This window comes from Macrobrachium nipponense, chromosome 24 (assembly GCF_015104395.2).
Source record: "Macrobrachium nipponense isolate FS-2020 chromosome 24, ASM1510439v2, whole genome shotgun sequence".
In the NCBI taxonomy this organism is placed as follows: domain Eukaryota; kingdom Metazoa; phylum Arthropoda; class Malacostraca; order Decapoda; family Palaemonidae; genus Macrobrachium; species Macrobrachium nipponense.
In genome coordinates this window covers 32,097,038-32,111,134 of record NC_061091.1, presented here as the reverse complement: position 1 = coordinate 32,111,134, position 14,097 = coordinate 32,097,038, and the positions used below count along the sequence as shown (strand labels likewise).

Here is a 14,097-nt window from a genome sequence, read left to right as displayed (position 1 = left end):
ATACTTCGATCTTAATCAGATCTGTTTGTTAAGAAAAATAAGAATATCTGATGAATTTAACAAACCTTACTACAGTTATGACAAACATGTTCATTGAGAGAGGTCAGAATCCTCAGTAACTCAAAATTTTCATATACACGTCCATGAACCTAAGTCTTGTATAAACTAATGAATCAGAACGTTTTTAAATGAAAGCCTGAGAAAGCTGGGGATTCCATATATTGAAGCATCACACTTTGACATGAAATTCTTCGTATATAAGTAAAAATAATCACTAATGCAAATTATTAACAACCATTCATCAGAACATCTGAACTGGAAGCTTTAAATAGAAAGAGATTTGTAAAAAAAAAAAAAAAAAAAAAAAAAAAACAATTAATACAATGATTCGTAAGTAGGCCAATGTCTTTATGGTGTCATGATTCCTCATATAAATATCCCATTTTGTTCTGGCGACGTAAATAACACTTGTTAATCTACAATTACCTGATTGAATCCAGTGAACAATTTATCACAAAGATTCATATCTTTAATAGCTTTCCAGTACTAGTAGTAATACCAGCCAAAATCTCTATTGGTGCACCGTACTTTTTTATTTGATTCTCTTTAAGATACAATCCTGAATAATGCTCCATCATACCAAGTAATTAAGATGGTTTTTAGGTATCAAGAGAAACTTACACAGGCTTTATCAAAGTTGGGAAGAATGGAATAGGTCTGAAAGTTGTAACAAGAGGAAAACCTGGCAGTTGCACTGCGAAAAAATTGTTAGGAGTGGGTGGGTGGATAGCAAGATGGAAGAAAGGGAATATGAATGGAGGTACAGCAAAAGGAACGAAAGGTGTTACAGTTAGGGTCCGAAGGGACGTTGGAAAGAACCTTACTTAATGCCTACAGTGCACCGTATGATGTGCAACGACGTCACTACACCCCTACTGGGTCAAAGATGGGAGGGCCATCTGATTGATCAGGTCTGAATTGTACCTAGTTCCATCTACCCTTGGCACCTCGCTTCATACAGGTATTGATAATTTTCAAATGACTATTAAAGGTGATAAAGCATTAACTTGAAAGGGAGTTTTAAAAATATCGGAGAGCTACCATGTTTACAGAAATGAATTGTCAACATAATTTTGCTATGGCATTGTTTTCCACCATGGCGTAGCATAATGATACAATAGGGGGGCTGGAGGGGGTCCTTCCTTAGTAACAGTGCTGCCAATGTTTTTGTGACATAGGGTGTGCCCTGCCTGATTGTTATCCGACGACATTGCAGTATAAAGTCTCAAACAGAGACTGGAGATATCAAATAAACTTTGGATACGATCGCTGGAGGACAGTGATTTTTTTATTATCATTATTATTATTAACAATTCATGGTGAATGTAGAATATTTTACTGAAATGTGTAACTGTTCCTTCCTTTTTATGTTTGATATCTGGATGGAATGAGTTTATTATGTAGAGTGAGTGTAGCATAGTTTTATTGAGTTTTTTTTCTTGCTTTTGGGGTAATTTTATAAGAATTTTCTTAAGATTTTTATGTATACTGCTCAGATACACAGTGGTTGGTATTTCTACTTCCTTTTGATATTTATATTTTTCCTGTCAATAATTTTCTATAATTATAAATAAAGATTGTAGCTTCTCTGCCTTACTATTTTTCTTCTGAAATAATGTATATGAAATTATATTTGAAATAAAATATCTTTATTATTATTATTATCATTTTTTGGGAGGTTTATCACAGTCCTCCAATTCGACTGGGTGGCAGTTATAGTGTGGGGTTCCGGGTTGCATCCTGCATCCTTAGGAGTCCATCACTCTTCTTACTATGTGCGCCGTTTCTAGGATCACACTCATTTGCATGAACCCTGGAGCTACTTCAGCCTCTAGTTTTTCTAGATTCCTTTTCAGGGATCTTGGGATCGTGCCTAGTGTTCCTATGATTATGGGTACAATATCTACTGGCATATCCCAGGTCCTTCTTATTTCTATTTTCAGGTCTTGATATTTATCCATTTTTTCCTTTTCTTTCTCTTCAACTCTGGTGTCCCATGGTATTGCGACATCAGTTAGTGATACTTTCTTCTTGATTTTGTCAATCAACGTCACGTCTGGTCTATTTGCACGTATCACCCTATCTGTTCTGATACCATAGGCCCAGAGATCTTTGCCTGATCGTTTTCTATCACTCCCTCAGGTTGGTGCTCATACCACTTATTACTGCAAGATAGCTGGTGTTCCTTGCACAGGCTCCAATGGAGGGCTTTTGCCACTGAATCATGCCTCTTTTTGTACTGGTTCTGTGCAAGTGCCGGACATTCGCTTGCTAAGTGGATTATGGTCCCAGTTTTCGTATTGCACTTCCTACATATGGGAGAGATGTTATTTCCGTCTATCGTTCTTTGAACATATCTGGTTCTTAGGGCCTGATCTTGTGCCGCTGTTATCATTCCTTCAGTTTCCTTCTTGAGCTCTCCCCTCTGTAACCACTGCCATGTGTCATCGCTGGCCAGTTCTTTAGTCTGTCTCATGTATTGTCCGTGCATTAGTTTGTTGTGCCATTCCTCTGTTCTGTTTGTCATTCTCCTGTCTCTGTATATTTCTGGGTCTTCGTCTACTTTTATCAGTCCTTCTTCCTATGCACTCTTGAACCGCTCGTCTTCACTGGTTTTCAGATATTGCCCCAGTGCTTTGTTCTCAATGTTGACGCAGTCCTCTATGCTTTGTAGTCCTCTCCCTCTGTGTTATGTATACTCTGTCCGTATTTGCTCTTGGGTGTAGTGCTTTGTGTATTGTCATATGTTTCCTAGTTTTCTGGTCTATGTTGCGGAGTTCTGCCTTCGTCCATTCCTGCGCTGTATCTGATTACTGGTACTGCCCATGTGTTTATGGCTTTTATCATATTTCCGGCATTGAGTTTTGACTTGAGTATCGCCTTGAGTCTCTGCATATATTCTTTCCTGATCGTGTCCTTCATCTCTTGGTGTTTTATATGCCCTCCTTCCATTATTCTCAGGTATTTGTATCCCGTCCCATCTATGTGTTTGATGTTGCTCCCATCTGGTAGCTTTATCCCTTCAGTCCTTGTTACTTTGCCCTTGTAGTGGCGACAGTGAGTCGCCCTGGAAGATCCCTCTCCTGATATTCACCTCTGATAGTCTTATTCCAGAGCTTGTAAGTATTGTATTCCAGTTGCGCATTGTATTTTTGAGGAAGCTGATGGTGATTTCCTCTGCCCCATATATTTTCAGGCATTCTATTAGTCATGTATGTAGTATCATGTCGAAGGCTTTCTTCGACATGATACTACATACATGACCAACCTAAGTATCCATGCATACTTAGGTTGGTTTTCCTTCTCTTACTGTTCTTCATTACCATTTTGTCTATCAGGAGCTGGTCTTTTGTGCCCCTACACTTCCTTCTGCAGCCTTTCTGTTGGTGGGGGATGGTGTTTGTATCCTCTAGGTAGTTGTATAGCCTTTCGCTGATGATACCTGTAAGTAAATTCCACATTATTGGTAGGCAGGTGATAGGCCTGTAGTTACTGGCTATATTTCCCTTACTCTCGTCTTTCTGGACTAAGGATGTTCTTCCTGTGATCATCCATTTGGACGCATGGTGATTTGTGATACAATGCTAGAGTTGTTCTGCTGTTCTTGGGTGTAGGGCCTTGAAGTTTTTGAGCCAGTATCCGTGGACTTCATCGGGACCTGGGGCTTCCCAGTTGGGCATTTTCTTTAGTTGGTGTCTGACTGTGTCTGTCGTGATGTCAGTGAATCTTTGTTTTATTCTCCCTGTTCTTCTTCTTCTTCTTCTTCTTCTTCTTCTTCTTCTTATTATTATTATTATTATTATTATTATTAATTATTATTATTATTATTATTATTATTATTATTGCCGCTAGTGAAGAGTAATGGATGAAAACTACGGACCCCTCACAAAACAGAACAAGCAGCAGGTAGGTGGAATGGAATGGAATATAGCGTTTAGGTCAAAGGCCAAGCACTGGGATCCTTGAGGTCATTTAGCGCTGGAAAGGAAATTGAGAGTATGTAGGTTTCAAAGGTGTAACAGGAGGCGAACCTCGCAGGAGGGGATGGAAAGCAAGATGGAAGAAATATAATATGAATGGAGTTACAGCAAAAGGATTGAAAGGAGTTGCAACTAGGGAACAAAGGGACGCCACAAAGAACCTTTAGTAATGCCTACAGTGCATCGCATGAGGTGCACTGACGGCACTAACCCCCAACGGGAAACAAGGAACAAGTGTAAAATTGCCTACTGTAACACCTGTAGTGATAAAAAATAGAATAAAAAAACAATTTCCAAAGAGAGCAACTATAGCTATGACTCCTACCAGGCAGCATAAATGTTCAGCACAAAGTAATGAGGGCAATCAAATATGTAAATAGTAACACTATACTGGCTGAAAATGACTCAGCTAGACTGCATCAGTGGCTTTTGATACATCAAGAGTAATGACCAAGACTTCTTTGATATTTCAATGTGTTAGGAAAGATGATTGCCAAAAATCGTGTTCTGTAGAAGCCATTAGTATTTTATTTATTTTTTATTTATTTATTTATTTATTTTATTTTATTTTATTTTTATTTTTTTGTCTATCACAGCCCTCCACTTCGACTGGGTGGTATTTACAGTGTGGGATTCCGGGTTGCATCCTGCCTCCTTAGGAGTCCACCACTTTTTTTTACTATGTGCGCTATTTCTAGGAGCACACTCTTCTGCATAAGTCCTGGAGCTACTTCAGCCTCTAGTTTTTCCAGATTCCTTTTCAGGGATCTTGGGAACGTGCCTGGTGTTCCTATGATTATGGATACCTACAATTTCCACTGGCATATCCCATATCCTTCTTATTTCTATTTTCAGGTCTTGATCTATCTGTTCTGATACCATAGTCGAGAGGATCTTTGCCTGATCGTTTTCTATCACTCCTTCAGGTTGGTGCTCGTACCACTTATTACTGCAAGCTAGCTGGTGGGTCTTGTACAGGCTCCAGTGGAGGGCGTTTACAACTGAATCATGCCTCTATTTTTGTACTGGTTCTGTGTAAGTGTCGGACATTCGCTTGCTATGTTGATTATGGTCTCGTTTTTCTATTATTATTATTATTATTATTATTCAGAGCATAACCTTGTCCATTTGGAACAAGCCCACAAGGGCCATTGCCTTGAAATTCAGGCTTCCAACGATTATGGTGTTCATTTGAAAGAAGTTACAGAAGGTAATAAGATTAGTTATCAGAAAAGAAAAACTAAATTAACAAACGGATAAATAAATAGATAAAAATGTGGGTAAATATTAAAATACAAGGAGAATCGTTTTGGAGTAGTAATGCGTTGCATCACCGCTTGAACTTTTGAAGTTCCCGTTGCACAAGATCCCCAGGGAGACGTTCCAGAGTCCAAAGGTCCAGTTCTGGTAATCAGAAAGTATCAGACTCCAGGTGTTTTGGTGATCATTGTGTATAAACAAAAGTAAATGATATTCGGATAAAGGTGTGGCACATAGTAAATTGGCTCAGCAAAACCCTGAGCAAAAGCCTTCTTTTCTTGAAAGAACGTCACTAAACCTGTCCACCGTATAGAAAACGGATGACAAGTCTCTTGACAACCTTGACTTCCACCTCCTTAAGAATCAGGCTGATGCTACATAGGTCGAATCTGTTTCCAGAATCTGTTTCACATTCCCTGATTCCGGTTTTACAAAATGGCTGATGCTATATGTCCAGAATCAGCTACGTAAGCATAAAGAAAAGAAACAAAGGCAAAGTTAAGGTGAAGATAACAATAGCAAAAGAGGCTTAACGAACAAACTAACGAGGCCAAAAGAATTGACTTAAACAAAGGAGCGCCTCAGTGGCATGGTCGGCTTGGTGTTGGCCTGCCACTTCAGTGGCCGTGAGTTCGATTCTCGGGCATTCCATTGAGGCGTCAGAGGTGTGTATTTTTGGTGCCAGATGTTCACTCTCGACGTGGTTCGGAAGTCACATAAAGCCGTTGGTCCCGTTGCTGAATAACCATTAGTTCCATGCAACGTCAAAATACCATACAAACAAGCAAACAAACTTAAACAAAGTAAATCCCTGTTCCATCCAACGGTCCTCCGTACAAACGCTGTCTTTGGATTACAAGGAAAAAGGGATCTTCCTGAAAATGAAAGAACAGGTTGTCAGGCTCAACCTGCAAATACTTATTTTTCTTAAACTTAATTCTTGAAAGCTTCATGGCCTCCTTGTTAACTGATAAACTGGCAACAGTTGAGACACGGGTACAATGAAAGATTTGAAATGAGCTCATAATGGGACTCGAGTCTTATCTGTTAGATTTCACAATCTTGATCATATAGATCATAACTTTCTTATTTCCTGAAAAATATATATCATTAGTTTAGAATCTCTTAATGTACAACGCATTTTAAAGACCCTTTTTAGTCTAGTGCAGTTACTTCAGTTTTTTCACCCTAGAATACAGACTCCTAGCTGCATTGAACAATAACCAAATAGGTAGTAAAGTTACACACAGGAATCCCAGTTCAGCAACCTCAGAAAACTTTCACAAAATCCTGGCAAGGGGCTACTTTGTAAAAATACAAAAGACTTTGAAACTCGTGTACACTCGGCAAGGAAAGTCAGGACACAGTTTTCATTAGCTTTCGTTCAACGAATTTCCCATTTGTTTTTACTGAAAAAACATAATCTCGTTAAATTTACTTTAGAATATGAAAATACATTGCAAATTATATCATATAAGTCAAAACTGCAAAGCAAAACCGTTCAGATACTTAAAAACACGATATATGTCCGAAGTAATTGGAATTCTCAGATGGATTCGTTCATATAAGAAATGAAGTCATTCTGAACTATTCGATGGTAAAGTTACATAAGGAGGGCATAGGACTGCCTGCAGGATGAATAGTTATGAGGACAGTGAAATTGTTCAAGCATGAACTGAAGAAATTTAAGGAGCTTAAGAACTCTGCTTTCTAAGAAGGAACAGGAGTAACATTCTAATGGAAATAAATTATAACAGTTATGCCCTCCCAACTTTTTCTAAATGGGAACAGTAGGAAAAGTGCCATTAATAAGAATAAAAAAAAGATATAGTAACCAGTGTGATAAGGTCGCATTTAGCACTATGTACATAAACGGGAGTATTAATAGCGATGTAATGTCATATGCAATGCAACAACATCACAGGTAGCAATTACTTCATTCTTTTTCTTGTTGGAAATCAGAAAAATGAGTAACTGATGGTAGATGTTCACATGTTCCCAGACAAGAATACAGAATACAGCCTGTAAATGGAATAGGAATATATTTCACTGAATAGATGTGCTCATTTGCAAGATAACTGAAACTACTTCTCTAGTAATTGTTTCAGTGATCTACAATACAAGAGTGTTAAAGTTCATTGCATTAAAATTAATTTTTCCATACAAGGTGCAGTACCATAATTCCTGTAGCCATAATGAACAGAAGAGAATGTGAAACAAACCCGGGCAAGGTGGGCCCCACGGTGGCAGGCACAGCTTCCGGGAAGAAGCTGAGCAGCTTCTCCACCTCGATGGCCGACCTCATCTGCAGGACGACAGCTGCGCGACCGAAGCTGTCGTTCCGGCTGATGTAGACGACCCGAGTGGGAATGTCCTTGATGGGCGTGATGATGATGACGTCCCGGACCTTGTGCATCACCACGACGTCTTGGCCTCTCTTCACCTCACACAGGTCGCTCTCGATCTGGACCATCACTTCATCCAGGGCGTAGTAAGCGTCGATGACCCCGATGGCCTGACGCTGCTCCTCCAGTTCGTCGGAGACCTCTCCCGGAGCTGGTTCCGGAGCCAGGACAGCCCTGTGAGCGATGTTAGCCACGCGAACTCGCTTGTTCGGAGGAAGCCGTCGAAGTGGGAGTTTCACTTCGGCCACACCCAACAGCACGCAGGTAACTGACATCATTGTTAAATCTGCAGAGAAAGTTAACAATTGTAAACAAAATACGACTGGTTTAACCTTATATGTAATGATCAACCATATCAAAAAAAACTATAAATCAGCGCACTTTATAAAAATATTGGTTTATGCTTAGCATAATTCTAATAAAATCACATTGAAGAATTGATAAATCAGAATATATAACTGTAGTGAACGCACGATTTCCTGTTAAAAAGAACCTGCGAAATCGTCCTGGTGTGCTATAAAAAGCTTAGCGGCATTTTACGATTTTCAAATTTCCCTCCATACCAAACAGTGGCGGCTGGTGGCTATCATTCATAGGGGTGCTGTGACATATATATATATTTTTTTATAATTTCTTGATATTAACTGCTTACACAATTTTAACATAGACCTATATAAAACAAAAGGACTAAAGAACACCCAGCTAAAACACAGACACGCATACTCTCTCTCTCTCTCCTCTCTCTCTCTCTCTCTCTCTCGCTGAGGAAGGCCGCTGCCGATATCTACTATTTAGAATTTCAGTATTTTAACATGTCATTGACATTAATGTGGTTATCAATTTTTTCCCATTTACTGCAACTCGCCACTGAGTTGATTCTTCTGCATTACGTCACATATCATCAGTATCGTCCCTAATGTGATCACTGTCACTAATAGTACATATTGATTAAGCTTCGACGAATTTCAGCACTCACGTTCCCGCTCCAACAGCTAGACTAACACTGCTTGAGAGGGCAGTGCTCCTCTCACCTCTACCCGCCGGCTGGCTACCACATCATTTTTTGTTTTTTACAAAAACAAGAGAATGGTAATTTTTTTTTTAAAGATTATTGATATTTATACTGAATTTCTCATATCCATGTGTATATATTCATAATTTTGTGCATATATATGTAACCTATAGGGGGTGCTGCAGTTCCACAGTGCCTACTGACGAGCCGCCACTGATACCAAATGTATAGTTAGAAATCGGTGGCCCAATATTTCTGTTATTTTGAAGCTGAATGACCCTGACTGAATGATTCAGCAGATAAAAGACGCAGAGTTCATACATTAGAGGTTAATTATATGAGGGAATAAACAAACAAAGAGGGCTATTCTTTTGCCGGTGATTCCCACAATAAGAGCTGGCTTATTTAATGAGGCAATGTATCGATTACAAGTCATTAAGACCAGGTTTTTTTATTCTACCGCAAAACATGTTTGCCGCTTTCTACTCAAGGAATAACAGTTCCTTTACCACACTGCATGAGCAGCGTCTAACGAACGTGTACTTGGTTAACCCAATTATATGATACTTCTAAAACATATTACACCAGTGATTACTTATAGCTCAGTGCTCCAAACACGGGAAAGAATTCTGTTCTTCGAAGAATCGGAATGAACCGATTTTCTCGTCTCCGCCTGGAGTACTTTTTACTTCTTCCCTCTGATCACCTACAGTGATCAAGAATAAGCGAGAACAATCCTCTTAGGAAACCTGATGGGGAGGGGGGGGGTGACAAAAGAAATTAAAGGTGAGGAGCAGCATCATCTGTATATATATATATATATATATATTATATATATATATATATATACATATATATACTATATATATATAGATATACATAATATACATATATATATATATATATATATATATATGTGTGTGTGTGTGTGTGTGTGTATGTATATGTATATATATGTATATGATATATACATATATATATATATATATATATATATATATATATATATATATATATACGTAGGTTATATTCTAAGAAGAAATGGGCTGTTGCTTTCGTACCTGGGCTGCAACGACTGAAGAATATACATTGAGAGAGATACAAAACAAACTGTAATTTTGATCAAATCTTGCATTATCATATGTTAGATTATGCTGGAAATGATATCTCTTGCAATATTTTCTCAACTGTCCTAACACTGTTGCGCCAAAGGCACATATTTTGAAATCAGCTTTCAAATATCCCTTGTAATAATATGACGTAGCCTCCTTTTGTGTTTAACTATACTCTGTTTTTTTCCATCTGTCCACCCGCCTGTGGTGTTTGCGTATGGTAACACTGCGTCCCGGGCGCATATTTCCCAAGTCTGGAAGAGTTTAGGGATGGGGCAAATTAGGACCAATCAAAGCGCGTGGAGCTGACCATGACGTCTCAGCCATTACTGCTAGTCACAATGCCGAAGAAAAACTTCCCCATTTCACAATTTACGGCTTGGATGACCTATACATTTGAGTCCGAGATATATAAACAATGCAACACTAATTCAATAAACAATATATTCTTCAAATGAGATACACCGTGAAATATATTAAGTGTTATCGGCTTCTCCCTCTTGATAATGGTGCTCAGTGCATCTTAATTCCTGCTCGCAAAGTCGATATTTACTGCATAAATAATATTTTTATTGCGAGTTACTAAATTATATACCTGAAAATGCGTGTTTAATGCCATATAGAAAGAGTTACGATAACGCATGGGATGACTAAAATATATACAAGATGATAAAATTAATGGTATGGTAAAAATTATGGTATATGACCCGTAATTAGCACTACAGACAAAAGTCAGGAGGCCAAGAACTTCGCGGCACTTCTACTCTCATCAAGAATCTTGACTTTGAAGGTGACGATTTTAAAAGCATGGAGCATGGAACGTTTTTCAGGCGTTACTGTCTGTTGTTTCAGGCTATAAAACGGTATTATGTACAGAACTAAAATAATAATTGCCTTATGCTTGAAAGAAATGTGGAGGATACAGTTTTGATGACAAATTTATGCACCCCGTAGGGGGATAGCGCCGTCATTACACCTCATTCGGTGCAATGTAGGCATTACTAAAGGTTCTTGCAGTGTCCCCTCGGCGCCTAGCTGCAATTACTTTCATTCATTTTACTGTTACCTCTGTTCATATTCTCTTTTTTCCATCTTATTGTCCACCCTCCCCTAACAATTGCTTCATAGTCCAGCTGCTTTGAGGTTTTCCTCCTATTATACCTTTCAAACCTTTTACTGTCAATTTCCGTTTCAGCGCTGAATGGCCTCAGTTGCCCCAGTGCTTGGCATAATGCCAAATATCTATATGGAAAAAAAATTATGCACTTCAGCACTTGATTTAAGGTATACATTTGGTGAGTGCGAGCTTGGATGAAAATAGTAGTATACTCATATACTACCGTTATCCCTGGCTTTAATTAATACATGTTGAATATTTGCATAAGCAATTCTGTTGAGAGAGAGTTGGATAATAAGTGTCATCCATATTTACTTTAAATTTACGCATCAATTCTGCTCTAGTTCAGCTTAGTAAAAAGTCTACTGTAACTCCGTAAATTGGTAGTATTCTGTACTCCTATAATTGCTAAAAGTATTACATACTAATGAAATACTCATTTTGATTCTTTGCACACAATGAATGACAGGTACGAAAGGTTTGCTAAGAATATTAAATAAATTAAATAATCAGTGTTTTCTTTGTACACAATGAATTTAAGCAAAAATCACGCGAAGGCTTGCTAAAAAGTATTCAATACTGAATTATATTATCACTTTTGATTTGATTGTACACAATGTATGAAAAGTAAAAATCAAAAGCAAAAAATTTTTGATAAAAACTTTTTATATATTCGTACACAAGGACCAATCAGGTAAGGACATCTGGAAGTTTTTATGAAAACGGAATCCACCTCAAAAAGGAAATTTTTTACTACAGCTTATCAAGTACACCTTAAAAAACAATTGTATTCAGATTAGCTACTGACAGGATGAGTTTGTCACGTAACTATATTTGGTTACAGTAGGCTAACTTAGATCACCAAAACAACAATGGCGTAAGTTTCCTTAGGTTTCCTTAAGGGCACATTAGCTCTTGAAATAATTTAATAAATGAAGCTGATACTGTGCCCCTGTAAATAGTAAGGCCTACATCAGTCTGCTTCCTGTTCATGGCCTAGTAATGATCAGAATATTGCTTTTATACAATGTCCAATAATGTGCATTACTACGAAATAGCATATGTCTATAGAAATCCGTAGTGTATGCCTACTCCCTCTCTCTATCTTCCCTTATAAACAGGTTAGATACCATCATTTTTACCATCTTGTATATTGTTTGATTCATCCCATGAGTTATCACAACTCTTTATAAATGTCTTTAAACATACATTTTCATGTATATAATTTAGAAATTCGCGATGTGAAAATATTATTTACAAGAGGGAGAAGCCAATAACACATAATATATTTCACGGTGAATCTCATTTGAAGAATATATTGTTGTTAAATTAGTGTTGCATTATGTTTAGATATATCTGACTATAATGTATATGTCATATAAGCCATAAGCTGTGAAACTGAGAAGAAAGTATTTCTTCAGCATCGTGACTGGCGGCAGTAATGGATATAGGACTGAGGAGGGAGCTAAAAGGCGTGGCTTGTGACGTTATGCATCAGCTCCAAGCGCTCTGATTGGTCCTAATTTTCCCCATCCCTAAACTCTTTCAGACTTGGGAAATATGCGTCCCGGGCTTTAGATAGTTACGCTATGTGTAAGTTTTAGGTAAATAAAAGGATATCTGGGTGAACATATGCAACTGAAAAGTGTTTTAATAATTTACTGTATGCAAATTACACCGTTAATATTCGAAATAGGATATTATTATTATTGTTGAATGTAAACTGAATGTAAGTATCTAAAGCCCGGGACACAGTGTTACCATACGCAAACACCACAGGCGGGTGGGCAAATGGAAAAAAAACGAGTATACATAACTGCAAGATATATAATCCTTAACAATCTCTATTGCATTTCAGATTCATCAGCGTGTGTAATTACAGCAACTGTCTACTGTACGAATGTTTTAAAATTACCTTATGCTATTTTCGTTTACTCGGGGAGTAAGCCAACAAACTGCTTTGTTGTTGTTGTTCTTGTTCGGAAGACTAGGATAGGTCTACGGCAGAACCTAAAAAGGTCTGACAAAGGTGTTTTGCATTGAGTTAAAGATACAGGAATTTTAGGATAGGATATTTATGCTATATTTATTAGAATGAAGATGTAAAAAAAATAAATAATGCGTATGTTATACAGCACACAAAATTAATCGCTAATAAAATATAGCATATTTATTTTCATTTTCGTTGGTGAAACAAGGCTCTATTTGACCGTAGTTTTTAGCACGTTTTAATTTACGTTGAAAGTTAGGAATATAATGCTTACAATGTATGCATGAGGGGAAAATCTTGCGCACATCACGAGTAAGCTGGAGGTCTGATCACATCTTGTTAAGTCTTACTATTAAACCTGACTTACTATAGAGTTAACAGCACTTTCAACTGGATTTATGCTCTCATCAGTTCAGTCTGTAATCTAAACGAAGGACTTCACTGAGCAAGGTTGGCACCTCGAACTATTCAGGAAATTGAACTGTCACCACCTTTTCTCTGTGTGAGTTCGTATTACCTTCAAGATAGAAGTATTTGCTTTTAGGTTTACTGATATACTTGCACCATGAGAAGTGATACTTGCTGGAGTCATAACAGTCGTAGTAGTAGTATTAGCAGTAGTAGTTAGTGGTGTTCCAAAGCAAAACAACTTCTGAACTACGATGTTAGTCATGAAAATGTCTTAATCAATTGTACCCTTAATATGCATTTATCTGAATATTCAGAATCGAAAGATCTGTCAAACATCAAGGAAAATATTCTACATCATATCGTGGTGTTGTTTTTTTTTTTCATTCAGATTATCATTTTCGGTGTCTAATACCAAGTGAATTAAAAGCCATATAGAAAATTCTGATATTATGAAGACATTCAAAATTACGTACCTGAATTGTTTGGAATCCAGTCAGAGCCATAAACATTTGAAGCCCCAGTTAATGGTGGTATCCCCAGCTGTCATCACTCCTGCAATTATTAAAAGAAAATCATAATCATAGCAAAATAAGCCAAAAAGCAGTGACAAAACTTATAAGTGAAAATGAACTGTCAGTGATATGCCTCTCGTTTGGGCGGGACTAGGGGGCGATATTATTTGGTGACGTGCTAAGCATGGAAGCTAAAGTGTCTTGGTAAGGCCTGCCGTGTAAACTATCAATCTTCTGA

At 37.7% G+C, this 14,097-nt stretch overlaps 2 protein-coding genes across 4 annotated transcripts in view; both read right to left on the bottom strand.

Moving 5' to 3' along the window:
* The window catches only part of LOC135205557 (uncharacterized), a 183,411-nt gene that overhangs the window by 50,703 nt on the left and 118,611 nt on the right, over positions 1–14,097 (bottom strand). The gene's annotated exons all lie outside the window — the stretch shown is intronic.
* LOC135205556 (uncharacterized) overlaps positions 1–14,097 on the bottom strand; it is a 34,416-nt gene that overhangs the window by 5,076 nt on the left and 15,243 nt on the right. For all 3 annotated transcript variants that reach the window (XM_064236320.1, XM_064236319.1, XM_064236321.1), the window contains exons 2-3: positions 13,821–13,899; positions 7,523–7,991 (exon numbers count right to left, since the gene is read on the bottom strand). In XM_064236320.1, the coding sequence (XP_064092390.1) occupies positions 7,523–7,983 (461 nt within the window). In that variant the 5' untranslated portion in view covers positions 7,984–7,991; positions 13,821–13,899. The remainder of the gene's footprint in view (positions 1–7,522; positions 7,992–13,820; positions 13,900–14,097) is intronic.